At 38.4% G+C, this 16320-nt stretch overlaps 1 protein-coding gene across 8 annotated transcripts; it reads right to left on the bottom strand.

Annotated features, from left to right (window-relative positions):
* Positions 1–297: 297 nt before the first annotated feature.
* LOC133835814 (oxysterol-binding protein-related protein 8) lies at positions 298–16084 on the bottom strand. Of its 8 annotated transcripts, none has more exons than XM_062265917.1 (10): positions 15055–16084; positions 10007–10108; positions 5309–5358; positions 3560–3706; positions 3266–3497; positions 2542–3207; positions 2075–2232; positions 1834–2012; positions 652–1779; positions 298–582 (listed from the first exon to the last, which is right to left on the bottom strand). In XM_062265917.1, exons 1-10 carry the CDS (start codon positions 15479–15481, stop codon positions 345–347), a joined length of 3327 nt encoding a protein of 1108 aa, XP_062121901.1. In that variant the 5' UTR covers positions 15482–16084; the 3' UTR covers positions 298–344. The 8 variants fall into 8 exon arrangements, with proteins under 8 accessions (XP_062121901.1, XP_062121904.1, XP_062121902.1 ...); XM_062265920.1 differs by having other exon boundaries at positions 2977–3207; positions 15055–16080; XM_062265918.1 differs by lacking the exon at positions 10007–10108 and having other exon boundaries at positions 15055–16083.
* Between the last annotated feature and the right edge of the window lie 236 nt (positions 16085–16320).

Raw genomic sequence — 16320 nt, 5'->3', positions numbered from 1 at the left:
GAATGGGAGGAGGCGGGTGGTCGGTCATCTGCTTCATCAGCATCTCAACTCTTTTGACATGGACTCTTGGGACATGGACCATTTTAAACTTAATCATAATTCGTGATTGACTCTGCGACTGCGCGTCTTTGGCAGATGGCCAAGGCATGTGTTGTTGTTGTTATAGTTGTTTTTTGTGGGACAGAATATACAAATACAATATAGGCGCATTGGGGGTATATAGCTACTATATCAAGTGTATAAATATATATGTATATATATATATCTATATATATGTTGTATAGAACGTAGACTATATATAGCTCAAAAGTTTACTTAAATGTATAAAAATATAAACCGAAAAACTATTTGAACAGCCAGCGCAATATCAGGCTGAATGTTAGCCCAATTAATGCATAAATCAATGACTTGACCACAATCGATTGCGAAATCCCGCCACCGACGATGCCATGATCGTGGGAGTACATCGATCTGCTGTTGGATGGCTGATACTGCATGCGTTCCAAGCGTCGCGAAATGTCATTCAGCTGCCGCGTGTGATTCTCCAGCGATTGATTCACCTGCTCCAAAGCCAAAGCGAGACTAGAAGAGAACATAGGAAAGGGATAAATTACAAATTATATCTTTAACATTAATCAAACATTTACGTACTTTTTCACAGAGCTATTGGAGCCTCTCTTTGCACCCTGCGGCGACTGACTTGAATCCGAGTTGGTATCGCGTGGCCCCAGCACCAACGTCTTGTTCTTGGCCTTGGCCACCTTGGTTGCCATTGGCTGACGCGTGCGTATAATGGGCTCCTCATCGGCCGTCGTCTCGCTCACTCGTGTCTGGGTGAGCACCTTGTAATCGCATTCGTATTGTCGCACATCGTTGCGTGGATTCCATGGCCGTAAATCCGCATACTTGTACACCCATTGCCCATAGCTGTCCAGCTCAAAGAGCGCCGGTTGATGCTGCTTATCGTTCTCTGCACGCTCTTTGGCCGCCGCACGTTGCGCTTCTTCGAGCACTGTTTTCTCATTTGTGGCCGCCACTTGATCCTCGTTTGCTATAGCCTCTGAGACCAGATGCCACAAGCGTGCCGACTCTGTGGGCAGTTGTTTGTCCATGGGCACCAGATGCCGTGTGAGTCGCTTGGCACGCATTTCGTTGTCCGCCTTGAAGAGCACCGTTTCGTCGCCTGTGCGCAAATCCTTGATGCGACACTCCTTGTCCCAATGCCCCTGGATGGTGGCGAGCGTCTCTTTGCCAAATTTGATTTTACCGACAACAACGTTGGTGGCCTCGGAGCCGCCGAGGAATGGCTTCAGCTTGAACTCGAGCTCCGTCTTGTAACCGGTGTTCTCGCACTCGATGTTTATCTTGCCGCCGAGCTCCATGGACAATGTGCCCATCAGAATGCCCTTGCAGTGGGCGTATGGTGTGCTCGCCGTATACATTTCGTTGCGGGGCAGTAGAGTCATCGTTGCCGTGCCCTCCAGTACGGCCGATGTGCTATTGCCATAGAACTTCGATTTCGCCAAGATGGAGCACGTAATGCTGAAGCCATCCTCGCGATTTGTCACATAGAATGCCGACACAGGCGGATGATGCGACACCTGTTCGGCGATGTAAAAGGTGCGACTGCCATTGGGATGCTCCCAATAGCAACGAAATGTTTCGCCCAATATGGGATTGTAGGGTTTCTTGAGGCCCTTGGGCTTCTTATAGAATCCAGACAGGTACCATTGCACAATCAGCTTCATGCGATTGAAGGCATCATCATCACGCACCGCTCTGTGAAGAAAGTGATTAGTATGGGAACGAAATGTAAAGTAATTTCGAACCTACTTGGAGAGCAAATCAGCGTGGTAATAAGTGTCGGAGAGCTTGTCCAGAAAGGAGCGCGGTTCGAGTATAAAAGTGGGCAGCACCACCTTGCTTAGATCCATGCCGGGACGCACCTGCTTCACAATGCACCAGATGAGACTCTTGTTCTCATCGGCCAGCTCCTCCACCTGCTCGCCTTGCTGTAATAGTGAATAAATAAATGAGTAAACTGTTAAAAGTGATTAAAGTGCCTTCGACTTACCGCACCAAACTCCTCCTCCTCGTAGGGAACGTAAGGCGTTTCCTCGCACTGCAGGGGACACACACCATCGTCGTCCGGTGCCTGCTCCGACTCCGAATCGGTGTCCAGTCCCGACATTGCCGCATTGGGCGCCTCAGTTTGACTGTCAGCGTCCAGATCTGTAACGAGTGCCAAATACAATGTCAAAATGTGCCCGAAGAACAAATCAAATGCGCGACTATTCCATATGTGTATGTGTTGTTATGGGCTAAAGATGATGGTGGTCACTGATGGAGCAGGCAACTAGCCCAAAGATTGCACATAACAATTACATGAATTTCGAAAGAAGAACAACGACAATAAATTCGAGACTACTTCAATAAGCTACACACACACACACAGATCCGTCTCTAGCTTAGCTTTGGCTTAGCACAAACTACAACAAAGTTTTTTTTTTGTGGTGTGGGGACTGAAGAGTTCGCCTTCACCCTTGACATTGATTTGGAAACGCGGACGCATCAGACAAACAGGCGGCGCACTGACTGGGCGTGGCAAGGCCATTGAAACACTGCTGCTGGCATAATCATCGTCGTCAGCCTCATCACTGGAGCTGCTGCTGCTGTTGCCCAGCGTTAGTGACTTGCTAATCGGACTCAGACGTCGTCGCTGATGATGATGGTGATGATGCTGAAACTGTGACAGACTCGAGACATCGCTGCCACGTGGCGTTCCAACACGCTCCACACGTTGACCGAAGCGAGGCAAACGCTTGGTGCGCTCCCAATTATTGACCGCACTGCTGTAGAGCTGCTGCAGCAGCTGTGGCGTCTGGGCACGCGACGAGATGCTATTATCGGAGCGCGAAGACTCCTGTGCTGCCTCGCAGGTTGCAGGTGCCACCAACCATTGTTGCATCCACTTACCGTGCTCATTGAAATGCTTCTCGTAGTCAGCCTCCGACCATTGCGTCTCATGGGACACAGGCAACGGCTCGCCGGCATAGGCACTCGATGGTGTCGTGCTGCTATTCGAACGCAACAGCAGCGCCGAGCAGCGCAACGAGAGCTCCAAGGCATCCATCCAGCATTTGCCAGCCGCTTGGCTGGGCGCTCGAAAGATGAGATAAGCAGTTGGCAGCGGTTGCACCACAGCACCTAGAAGAGAAGTTGCAATTAATATCATATTTATTTCATTATTTCAGTGGAGTCTCACCTATGGTCTCCTTGTCGGGGCCACGTGGCGCCCAAATCGATTGTTCGAGCGGATGGAAGAGCTTGAAACAGAAGCCATCCTTTTTGCTGGGACGTTCGATGACCTGACACGAGGTCAACATCACTGTGCCCACCCAGTGGCTGCTCTTAGTCTTCTGGCTCTTGTAAATGAGCAGCAAGCCAGGCTTCAGCACACACCACAGCTTCGTCCAGGACTTGAGTGTACCGCGAACCTATTCGAAATGAAAGTTATCGTAAGTTATCGAGCAACGATTGAAGTTAGTCTCAACCTCACCTTTAACCAATCAGCCAGCACTATGACCGCTGGATCCTGGAGTGAGTTCATCAGCTCGCTGGCCACGCGTTTCTTTTCGCGTCTGTAATTCTTTCGCTGCGCCTTGTAGGATTCCTTGCGATTGAGCTTGGCCGCATCTGCCGCAGACTGTTGAAATTTCAGAGTAAAATTAGTCATGGTGGAAATAGTTGTGTGGCATTGCGGAAGACCTTTCTGCAGCTCCGGAAAACATTCAAACAGCCAATAAACATTTATAAGTGTATCTACAGCAAACGCTCAACTTGCTCTAAAACATTTGGGCGGCCCTCAAAATCCAAATCGGCAGCTATTGTTAATCTAATTAGCGTTTATTATGAAATTACTTTTTTTTTTTTTTTTTTTTTTTGGAAAAATACACACTTGAAAATAGCGGAAAACTATTAAAAAAAAGTTTATTGTTAATTTCTTACATTTTGCACCGAATCAAATTTAATTTATTTAGCATCCAAGTAAGCGATAGACGAATGATTTTTATAAGTTACGAAAAACATAAACATTTTCTCCATAAAATACTTTGATTTAAATGTAAATTATTCACAAATAAATCGTTAATTTTCTTGCTTATTTATTAACATTTAATTGATGTGCATCAAAGTAAGCGAATGACAAAAAATTTTTAATAACAATCGAATTCAACATTTTGTTTGCTTTAAAGATTTTTGAATTTGAATTAAATGTGATAAATGTGTTATTTATTAACAATTGTAATTTGATAATTTGTATCTTAAATTTGAAACACTTTTTACTCTATAATTTATATGAATCCACAATACAACATTTGTTTTGCATGAAATATTTTGAAATTTTAATAAATGTGAATTCATGTATTTGAATATAAAGAATATTTATTATCTTCAATCTTCATATTTAATTTAAAACACTCTTCGCTTTTTATTTTATATAAAACCAAATACAACACTTGATTTCTTTAAATATTTTTCACATTTTAATAAATGTGAATTTAATTTTAATTAATTAATTTCTCAGCACGAAAATGTTTTTCACTAAAAACAATATTTATTATCAATTATACAAATGTTTTGTATCTTTAATTTTGAACACTTTCTGCTCTATAATTCATATGAATAAAAAATAAAACTTTTGTTTTGCTTTAAAATTGAAATTTTAATAAATGTGAATTAATGTATTTCACTAAAAACAATATTTATTATCAATTGTACAAACACTTTGTATCTTTAATTTTAAACACTTATTTTTGCCGTTGCTATTCGGAAATTTTAATTCAATTTATTATCATGAAAGTTCGACGTATAAAGAAAAAAAAAGCATTTTTGCTGTCCGCTAAAAATACTGCGATTAAAACGTGAATTATGAACAAATAAATGTCGGACTGCGATTTGATAAACCAAACAAAAAAAAAAAGCCCGAAAATATTTGCAACTGCCAATTGAAATTGAGGACTGACAAATGTGTGAGTGTGATTGTGTGTGTGTGTGTGGCCTTTTTTCCAAATACAATATCTAATATGTAGAGTGTGCTATCTATGAGTTAGTCATTATGGTGATTACAGCTGAATTAGACAACGTTGCGTTATCACAACAAATAACTTGAGTGTTATCAGTTAAAGTTGACTGCGTTTGGTCTCTTTTTCTAACATTACAATTCTTGACCCAGTTCGATGAGTTTCAGAAAAGATTTCTTTATTTTTATAGAAATATTATTATATTGCTTTGGTTGGTTTGCACTTGCCTTATCTGCCAGATTGCCATCGCGATTATCTGAGGCCCAATTGGCGATTCCTGCAAAGAGTATCAAAAGTTTAGATTTATTTTTAAATGCGACGACGCGAGGCGAGATTTGTAAGTTTTGTTTTGTTTTTATGATGGGAGCCCCCCGCGAAAAGTGAATTGAACAATGTTTTTGTTTTGTTTTCGTTGTTGTTGTTTGTTTCGGTTAAGTTCTAAAATTTGGAAACATTTCCACCGTCTCTATACATGTGTAGATCACTGTGTGTGTGTGTTCGTGTGCTCGTATGTGTGTGTGTGTGTGTGTTTATGTACATAATACAAATCAACATTGTCTCAAGGTAGCTCTCGCACAACAGACGCGCGGTCGCTTTTCTGTTTTATTTATTTAACGAATATGTTTTAATTTATTTCGCAATACAAACAAAAGCAACACACAAACACACACACACACGTGCCCCGCCAAGATTCAGATTCTTTTGGGGGCTGCTCTCTCGCTCTCTTTCTCTCTCGCTCGCTCTCACTCACTCACTCTTTCTGTGCTCGCTCACTTGCATTGCAATCAACTCTTGCGCTCTCGCTAGCGAATTATTATTATTATTATTATTATAGTTGTTGTTGTTGTTATTCATCATATTATTAGTATTTTATCTTTTGCGCTAAAAATACGCAATTTATTAAGTGAAACAAAATAAATATCTTTTGGAGGGGGGGCGGGGGAGAAAGGCGTCAAATATTATGGCACTTGCTTTGTAGTAGATTCATCACAAATTCTTTGGCTTTGCTTTTGCTATTTGTTGTTGTTGCTGCTGCTGATCTCACAGCTGAGCTATGTGTGAGCGGCGTTTAATTGCGTTAATTGTTTGTCGCCTTTGCATAATTTCATACATGGCGTATGCGTGATTTTCTCCTTGTTTTCAATTCGAATTGCGAGTGTAACTAAAAAACCGCGTCAACTATTCAAATGGATGCTCTGCCTCCTCTCTCTGATTGAGATATGTATTATATATTGGCGTGTGGCGCACGAAACAAAACGCAGCTAACTACGGAGCCGGAGCCGCAAACGACAACTGAATGCCCAAAGAGCAGCAGCTGCCTTTGACTGGCCCAGCGGACGATGACGACGACGACGACGGCGGCGGCGACTGACGCGAGCGTCGCTGCTTTGCCATATAATAATGAGCCATTAGCTATGTATTTGTTGTTGTTGTTGTTGCTGTTTTGTATGCTAGCCAAAATCAAAACATATTTTGAAAACATTTTTCAAATTTCGCGAGAGACTTTAACACGACAGAAGCCTCAGCGGCGGCGGCAGCATCAATGCGAGATACGCTGAGATGATAGAGCAAACGCAAAAGCAACGAAAGGCAGAAAAAAAAACATTGTTTGTTGGCCCCAAACACGCCACAAAGGCCAAAACACAACACACGTTGGATATGATATCAGTCGATGTGCAGTCGACGTCGACGTCGACGCTAGCAGCGCAGTTTGCGCTCTGCCATCCCTTTCCCTCTTCTCGTCGCACACACTTCATGCTTTTCGCTTGCTTTCTCTTTCGCGCAGCGTCAACGCAAACATTTGGGGCGTTATCGATGAGGTTATTAGCTGGCCTAACTATTTAGATATACATGTGAAGTGTCACTGTGTGTGTGTGTGTGTGTAGTTTGCTCTTTCACGCTCCCTTCTCACTTCTCACTTCCACTCCCCCTCCCCCTTCGCTCACTTTGTGTACAATGAGCTCACGAGAAGTGATCCCGCAGCGTGTGTGTAACCCAAGTATCAACTCATTAATGCTCAGCTTATATAGTTTTTTTGTTTTTTTGTTTTTTTTGCATACGTAGTCGCAATCGATCATCAACCAGTTCTATTCTATAATAGCTTATACGTGCTCATCGTGTTAAATATACGTTTTTTTTTGTTTTTGTGTTTTTAATACTTCCTTGGATCTTTTTCTATAACTTTCAGCTACGTGATGATTCGCAGATTCCCGCTGAAACTATGCGATTCTCAGTTTTTAATATAATGTCGACAATTAATGATCAATTACAAAATTACGCATTCTTTTAATAGAAATTTTATGCGTTTTTCTATATATATTTTTTTAATTTTCATTAAAAATAAAGGAACTAAAAATATTTTTAGTGATCGGTATGTGTAAATCACCAATACAAAAACTTTGAATTTAAAAACATAAAAAATTCAATAAATATATTTTAAGTTGTTCTCATTTCAAGGCATCTCAAATACTTGTTGCGATCCGAAATTCCAATACTGTATTGAATTAAAAAGTATGAATTAAATATTCCTGCTCATAACTCGTTTAATTAACACGTTTCTGGTTGTGACTTTGCTAATTTCATTCATTAAATTCTCGCCACAGCTTTTTTATTTGCGTCGCATCGATTATAGTAAGTTCTACAAATAATTAAATGAAACCAGATTTGTTTAGCACTTTTTATAGACTCAGTTTATATAGTATATCATATCATCACTTCATAAAGGGAATTAGATTAGCAAAGTTTTTGTATTTCCATCCCTGTTACTATAGCTTACTTATTGTATATTAAATCATCATTTCAAAAAGGAAATCAGAATATTTTTTAGGTATTTACTTCCCGATTACTATAGCTTATATAGTATATAATATCATCATTTCATAAAGGGAATTAGACTAGCAATTGTTTTGTATTTACATTCCTGTTACTATAGCTTCCATATTGTATATTAAATCATCATTTCAAAGTGGAAATCTTAATAGCATTCTTTTGTATTTCCTTCCCTGTTCTATAGCTTATATAGTATATCATATTAACACTTCATATTCATTTCAAAAAGGAAATCAGCTTTTTCTTCAATTTCCATCCCTGTTACTATAGCTTATATTGTATATTAAATCATCACTTCATAAAGGAAACTTAGACTAGCAATATTTATGATTTCCATCCCTATTACTATAGCTTACATATTGTAGATCGCATCATCTTTTCAAAAAGGAAATCAGAAATAATTTTTTCGTATTTCCATCTCTGTTACTATAGCTCATTTGCTATATTAAATCATCATTTCAAAAAGGAAATTAGACTAGCAATTTTTATGTTTGTATATAGTATATCACAACATTATTTCAAAATCAGAATAGCATTTTTTTGTATTTCCTTCCCCATTACTATAGCTTATATTGTATATTTAATCATCATTTCATAAAGGGAATTAAAGTTGGACTTTTCATAATTGTATATAGTATATAATAACATCATTTCAAAAAGGAAATCAGAACTGTTTTTTTTTTTTTTATTTCCTTCCCTATTACTATAAACTTTTCATATGCTAACAAACTTGCAAATGTTTGGCTATAATTAACGAACAATTAAATTATTAACTTGCATCTGTTGAAATCTCATTAAATCAATTAGAGGCATTGCTCTCTCTCTGTGTGTAAATCTCTTATCGTTTGCGACCCACGTGTTAGCCATGGCCTAATAAGCTTTACAGTCCACAGTTAACGTTGCCATGTGTTAACCAATTGAATAATAAACATAATAAATTTGATGTTCGCCGCCTTGCAATGTTGCTGCTTTGTTGTTGACTTCTAGCCAGATGTTTGTGTGTGGGACCCGCAAAAATCAGAACAGAACATTTCAATGCAAACTTTTATCGATATGATGGATAGATAGACAAATACTAGATAAAACAAAAACAAATACGAGCAGCAGGTGTTGCGAGTCCATTAGTCATAGTTTCTTATGTTACTCTGACAGGTCGCAAAACTTTGGACACGATGAATCACGTCGCTCAAGAGCAATAAAAAAAAACATGTTTGTTATCAACAAGAGAATGAAAAAAAGTATAAAAAAAAGGAGGGGAAAACAAAAATCTTATCATAAAGTTCTGCAGTCAAATTGCTGTTCAAGTTGACTCTTGTACATTAATTATAGCTTATCGAGAGTGCGAAAATTCTTCGAGTATAACCATAGAGCGATAAGATATAGAAGCAACTATGACAGGTTGAAAGTCATCTTTTTTTATCGAGGGGTTTTTGCTGTTAAAATTATACAATGCTTGACGCAAAATAATCACAATAAACCCTTTTGTAATGCTGGCTAAGGATGTCAAGATGGAGACACGAAGATGAATGAAAGCAACAACGAAAAAGATAATATGTACTATTTATATATATACTATAAAAATGAAAATTATACAAATGACAGCCAAGTGCGTCACTGGCAAATGGAGACGCGCTTGGCTGGAAACTGTTTTTTTGTATCTTTTTTTGTTTCTACGGTCAGGGTTAAGTGTGCCATATAAGTAGAAACAGCTATAGAAGTATTATATGTATACGTATCTGAATGCTTCAAGAAATGCATACAAAATGCGTACTTAAAAACATGTGTGAATAAAGCTAATGATAATTATATTGATAATGATGATGATGATGATGATGAGAGAAAGCAAAAGCGAACTGAGAAATGAGTGTGCACAAAAATGGTTAATGGAATTTGTGAATATTCAATTGAATGGATGGATGGATGATCTCTTTGCACTTTTTTTTTGTACGTTTTCGTTTTACGATCTGTGATCAATCTATTGAGTTGTTCATTTGTTATGTTATCATATTTTGATTGCGTTTTGTTTTCTTTTGTTTGATCGTGTTGATGATTTTGGGGTGCATTAATTTTGAGAAAACAAACAAACTTCACTTCACCTGGCGATGATGGCGCTGGGCTGTTGCTCAAACTGTCTGTGGAGGGCAGTTTGGTTAAGAGCACTTTTTGCGAGGGTCGACGCTTGAATTTGAAATCGAATACTGCACACAGTTCAATGTTCAACATAGAATGAAATATACGTTAGAAGAGAGAGAGGTAAATAGAGAGAAGCAGAGAGTTGGGAAGAAAGAGAAAGCGAACAGTTTATCTATGTATTTATTTTCTATTACTATTTATCACTATTAACTATAGACATCACATTGATAACATTTACACACGTTTTGTTTGGTAAATTTTGATAAGACAATACAAATGAAACATTTAAATTTTGTAATAATTGAAATGCGATAAAAAGAATTAAAACACCAATCATATGAAAGACATTTTAGAGTGAAATAAAAAATGTTATAGCACTGACAAATACCCTGTAAATGGTTGCCAGCTGAATTTCACATTTAAATCGAATAAAATACATTTAGAAATGAAGAAGAATAAAAAACGGAAACACATTTAGTAAGTGTTCTCAATATGTTTCCCCTAATATCACACTGCATTTAAGAGTTAAGATCAGAATTAGCTAAATTGGGAAATCTCATTTGTTCATTTTTTTTGTTTATGAAAGTTGGAGATTGGACAGCATCTTTGTAAGAAAATGTATAAATTCCTTTTAAAAATTTTAAGAATAAATAATAATTTCTTTTCTATAAAGATCTTAACAGTTTCACGCTTTAAGACTTATCTTGAACTGAGATCCAATCTAATTGATTTAATTTATAACAATTTATAAATAATCCCAGCTGAAACACACTTAGTGAGTGTTCTCAATATGTTTCTGATAATATGATATTCAAATACCACACTGCATATAAGATTTACCTAAAACCAGAATTAACCTAGGAAATCCCTTATTTGTTTATCTTCTTTTTATGAAAGTTGGAGATTAGAATCTTATAATATAGTAATTAAATCTTTCTTCAAATTAAGATAAGAATAATAATACATTACTTTCACGCTTTAAGACTCATCTTGAACTGAGATCTAATCTAATTTATTTAATTTATAACAATTTTTAAATAATCCCAGCTGAAACACACTTAGTGAGGGTTCTCAATATGTTTCAAATAATATGATTTAAAATGAGAATTAGATAAGTTTAAATATATCTCTTATGTTTCTATCTTTTTTCTTTATGAAAGTTGAAGATTAGAAACTTATAATATGGTAATTAAATCTTTTTTGAAATTAAGACAGCATCTTAACTTTAAAATGAAGAAATGTATCAATTGCTTAAAGAATAATAAAGAATACTTTCACGCTTTCAGACTCATCTTGGACAGCGATCTAATCTAATTGATTTAATTTATAACAATGTATAAATAACCCCAGCTGAAACACACTTAGTGAGTGTTCTCAATATGTTTCAGATAATATGATTTAAAATCAGAATTAGATTTAAGATTTAAGATACTAGATAGTTCAAAAATCTCTGTATTTTTCTATCTTTTTTCTTTATGAAAGTTGGAGATTATAAACTTATAGTATAGTAATTAAATCTTTCTTCAAATTGAGATAGCATCTTGGCTTTAAAATCAAGAAAATGTATCAATTGCATAAAGAATAATAATACAATACTTTCATCTTGAACGGCGATCTAATCTAATTGATTTAATTTATAACAATTTATAAATAACCCCAGCTGACCGTATCTCAACAATTGATAAGCCACATGGGGGCGTCTCGTTGGGTTTTTTCTATGGTACGTGTCTATTAATCGCTGTAAATTAATTAAGAGCTGCTATCAATTTGCTGCCATCGGATATTGGATATTGGATATTGCGACGAGCTCAGCACGCAGTCCACAATTGGAAGATGTGGCGTCCTTAAGCTTCGGCGATGAGATGCCGCGATACGATGCATTGATTGATTTTTAAATAAAGCACTTGCTGCAGCAGCAGCAGGCGATTCAATTACGCAATTACGCTCTAAAACCTGCGCTAAGATTACAGCCGAGTGCGAAAAGTTCAAAGCGGATATATATGTGACTGTGTGTGTGTGTGTGTGGCGCCTCTTAATGGTCATCGAAGGCGTGTTCGATTGATGAATGACATCAACATGGGAATGCACTTTTAGTTGATGTTTTATTTTAGTTGTTTTTTCGTTGCCACCAACTGGGAATTCATTGCAGTTGCAGTTGTGGCAAGCAAAGTGACGTCACGTCGAAAAATGAACCCATCTGCCACTTGAGAATTTACAAACATACAAACATACATACATAGATATGTATGTATGTGTGTATTATATAATCCAATTACTATATTATGTAGTTTGGCTGGTCAAATGTGGCACGCGGCAAGTGTAAGTGGAGCGAGGCTGCCCCAAGTTGTTGTGTATGTGTGTGTGTGTGTGTGGGGCAACTCATTAAGTATGCAAACGCCAGTTGGAGCGGGCAATCAATATGCATACACACACACACTTATGTTTACTCGATGTGAGTGTGTGCATCAAGTTTCTCTCTGGGTTCCCTCGCTCTAATTTATTACACGGCAATTTGCCCAAAAGCCTGCTATGAAATATTCAACACACACACACATACACATACACACACACTGACAACTTTGCTATAAGTAATGTATGCAGATAGCCAGCAGATGACGATCGAATTTATTCGTTATGAAAGTGCACAAGTAAATTCCATTAACATGGAGCTGCCCCCTTACCCTTTGGCCCACCCCTCTCGACAGCACACAACAAACATCATGAAGAGGCTGGCCAACGGGGCGGATGAGTTACGCTGAAGCAAAAGTTCATGGTGCAGCTCTCACTGATGACCTTTGCTCCACTCAAAAAATCGTAACGAAACAAAAATAGAATGCAGCATGCCCCCCCTTCCCCCTCCCTTCAGCGTCTTGCCCTTATTCTACATAGTATATTTGTATTTGTATGTGCGTCAAAAAGAGAAAAAATGAAAAACAAGAAATGGACACATCACAAAACGCAGCGACGCATCGATTTTTGTTTTTGCGCATTCTTGCCCCCCTCCCCAAGGGGATTGAGGAGGGGAGTGTGGGTGTAAATGCCGCAGTTCCCATCGTGCCCATCTGCCTGCAGTTATTCACCATATAGAGCCAGCCCACTGTGCAGCACTGGAGGGCAGTAAAAAAGTGTCTAAAAGCTAATTGCGCATATAAAATTGTAAGTGTACAGAGTATTTAAGCCATCATAAAACGAATGTCTGCTTATATAGCAATTACACAAGATAAAGTCCAGAGAGCAAACATTGAATAGATTCCCTTAGATGCTTTTAATCTTCATTAAATAGAGAAATTCCCATGTACACATTGTCTAATTAACAGAAGTAATTCTGTTAGTCATGTGTAAAAAATAATATTTGATCTTATAATGAATCTAGTTTGCTTGGGTCTTAGATTTTAAATAATTAATTTGTAAACATTTCAGCAGCAAAACAAAAGCGAGCAAATAAATTGAAAACATATAGATATTTATTATAATATAAAATTGAGCAGCTTAAACATTGATTATATATCAATATTTAGTAGATTAAAATAAAGCAAATATAAAAAGTTTTAAAGAGAACTTCGATTACATTTAATATAATAAAATAGAAAAATCAATTAAATAAGCAAAAACAGCAAAGAACAGCTTAAACTTGATGACAATATTTTATATATGTATAAAAATAAACAAATATTTACAAGTAGCTTGCACTTTGTTTCAATATCAATATTTTAAATAATAAAGCTGATAAGAAACTGAATTTGTAAGCTAAAGTGTCAAAGCGCAGCTTGAACTTTTGATTGCAGCATTTTGGAACAACTGGTTCAACAGAGAGCCAGATGAACTAGTTCGCTATCTTTACTTTTTTGTTTACAGTTGAAGACAGCTGAACAAGTTCGCCATTACAGTTCTAAAGCTTTACGTTAAATATTCAAAGTTCTAACTAATGTGCAGAAATGATACAAAAAACCTTTTGAAATTCGAGTGCAAAAAGTGGTGACGCAGTGACGAAAGAAAAAACGCCTTCCTTATGCTAATCAATAAGAAACTATGGCGACAACAAACGCACACACAAGCAAATGCACAATGTGTACAAACAAAAACAAATAGCAGACATATGAAATATGAAACGAACAGGTGCAAGAAGTGCAAGTGATATGGAAGGAAGTGGAATGGGTTGGTGTTTAAATTGTGGTTGCTACAACTGTGTGAGTGTGTGTGTCGCCCGCATGGTCAGTCAGCTAACTGAACTCAATCAACAATTAACGCCCCACACACACGCACACATACACACACACAACAACAATGCGAGCAACAACAAGAATGAAATGAGACAAGTCTGAATAAACGAATGAGTGATAGAGCGGAAGCGTTTCAAACGCCAAACGAACGAAGTCATCGCGGGCTGCCATTGAAATGCGAGAAGCGACAAAATCAAAACAGAAACGAAACACGGATTACCATATACAAGCGTACACACACACACACACACATACATTCACACTTGCATTGACAGCCATAGAAACGCAAATGATCAAAACGAAACAGAAAAATAATAACAACAAGACCAGCACAGAGGTGGAAACGAGAGAGCAGCCAAGTGAGCAAAATTTTGAGCTGCAGTGCTGCCAACAATTTGAAGTGCAAAATGAAAGCCACAAAAACCGGATATTTAAAGAAGAGCAATTTAATCAAATAATTAAGTGTAGTTATCTTTAATATTGAAGAAAACAATACAGATATTGCAAATAAAAAACGTTAAAAAGACAAGCTTGAATAAAACAAAGTCAGATTTACCCGCTGGATCTGGCAGAAAAAAAGCTGACTTGGCAACACTGCTGAGCTGGTGTTTTATGAGACAGCAAACGAGAATTAGCAGAAAACAAAAACGCAAAAAATAACAACAACAAGACACACACACACATAGAGCGTACGACATTGAAAAGCAATTGAGGCTAAGCTGGGTTGACATGTCCTGACGTGTCTGTTGCTCTCTTGCTATTGTTGTTTTTGTTGTAATTTGTGAACTCACCTGAGGACTGTCGCAGACCAGCGCTATTTGGTGGCGTTATATTGATGCCACTGATGCTGCTGCTGCCGGCGGCAAGCGATTGATTCGAGGCGGCCATCGAGAGAACGCCAGCGTTCTGCAGCTGCAGATGGCTTCCCGTTGCCGTTGGTACGCTGCTGCTCTGTGACTGCGGCTGCTGCTGCGGCGTCCCGGGCACAGAGTGTGAGGAAGCGGCGGCGCCAGTGTTGGACAATGGTGGAATTAATGAATCGCCGCCGCCTGCATGTTTGGCGCTGCCAATGCGAATAGGCGTGCTGCTGCTGCTGCCGGCAGAGACGCCGACGGCGGCAGCGGTGACTGAGCTACCAGCGTTGTTGACGGGCGTATGGCTGCCGCTGCTTGGCGTAGCCACTCCAGATTGTTGTTGTTGTTGTAGTTGCTGCTGCATTTTGTCGTTTCGAAGTTTCGCTTATCGTTCGTTGTTATTGTTGTTGTAGTGTTCTTGGATTTTATTGCTTAATCAGCATGGCATTTGCTCCAAATTCTTCACTAACACATACACTAATACACTTTGACACACACACACATACATGTACGCACGGCCAATTATTGATTTTGTTTTTGAGTTTCCCTTTTCTACTTTTTTGTAATTTTTTTGCACATAGAATTTTGCTTGTGTGATTTGTGTTGTTGCCAATTTCGAACTGAAGTTCTAGTTATCTCTGTCGTTGTGTGCGTGTGTGACTTGAGCAGCTCTCACCAAAATATTGTTAGTTAATTAATGAAACGCACAACACAAACAACAACGGCAACGTTGCAGCCACGTAACGTAGCAATTACTAAATGGCTGCAAAATACAAAACACAGCAACTAGAGAAGGCGGTCAGTCAGTCAGTATTATTATTCTTCTACTACACACACGCATACGCATACACTTGAAGAAGCTACGCACACACATACAAACACAGCGAGAGCTTGTCACACACAATTTTTTTGTTGTCGTCGTATTTGCCGCGTGGGAGCTTCCGACGTCGTTCGCGTTTCACACACAACTGAATCTGAGTCCAAAACGGGCAAAACACACTGCGCCACCACACAAACACATTCACATTCACAGATGCATATATGTACCTGCACATATATTCGTGTGTGTGTCAATTCCAAAAAGCTGAACTAAACTTGTTTCTTGGCTTTTGCATGAGCTCATCCAATGCTGCGCCCCTTTCCCATACCACCCAGCAGCAGCAGCAGCAACCACCACTTTTTTACCACCCCGCCCCCCTCTGT

Source organism: Drosophila sulfurigaster, chromosome 2R, assembly GCF_023558435.1.
Source record: "Drosophila sulfurigaster albostrigata strain 15112-1811.04 chromosome 2R, ASM2355843v2, whole genome shotgun sequence".
Classification (NCBI taxonomy): domain Eukaryota; kingdom Metazoa; phylum Arthropoda; class Insecta; order Diptera; family Drosophilidae; genus Drosophila; species Drosophila sulfurigaster.
Note: the sequence above shows the minus strand (reverse complement) of the source record. Positions and strands in the feature narration are given on the sequence as shown.

Bases quoted from the DNA above. Each gene is read 5' to 3' on its own strand.
- LOC133835814 (XM_062265917.1), bottom strand. From the start codon at position 15,481: ATGCAGCAGCAACTACAACAACAACAACAATCTGGAGTGGCTACGCCA. The intron at 2,013-2,074 runs GTAAGTCGAAGG...TCACTATTACAG, and splicing joins AGGAGGAGGAGTTTGGTGCG to CAAGGCGAGCAGGTGGAGGA. The intron at 583-651 runs GTACGTAAATGT...GTTCTCTTCTAG, and splicing joins TCCAATAGCTCTGTGAAAAA to TCTCGCTTTGGCTTTGGAGC.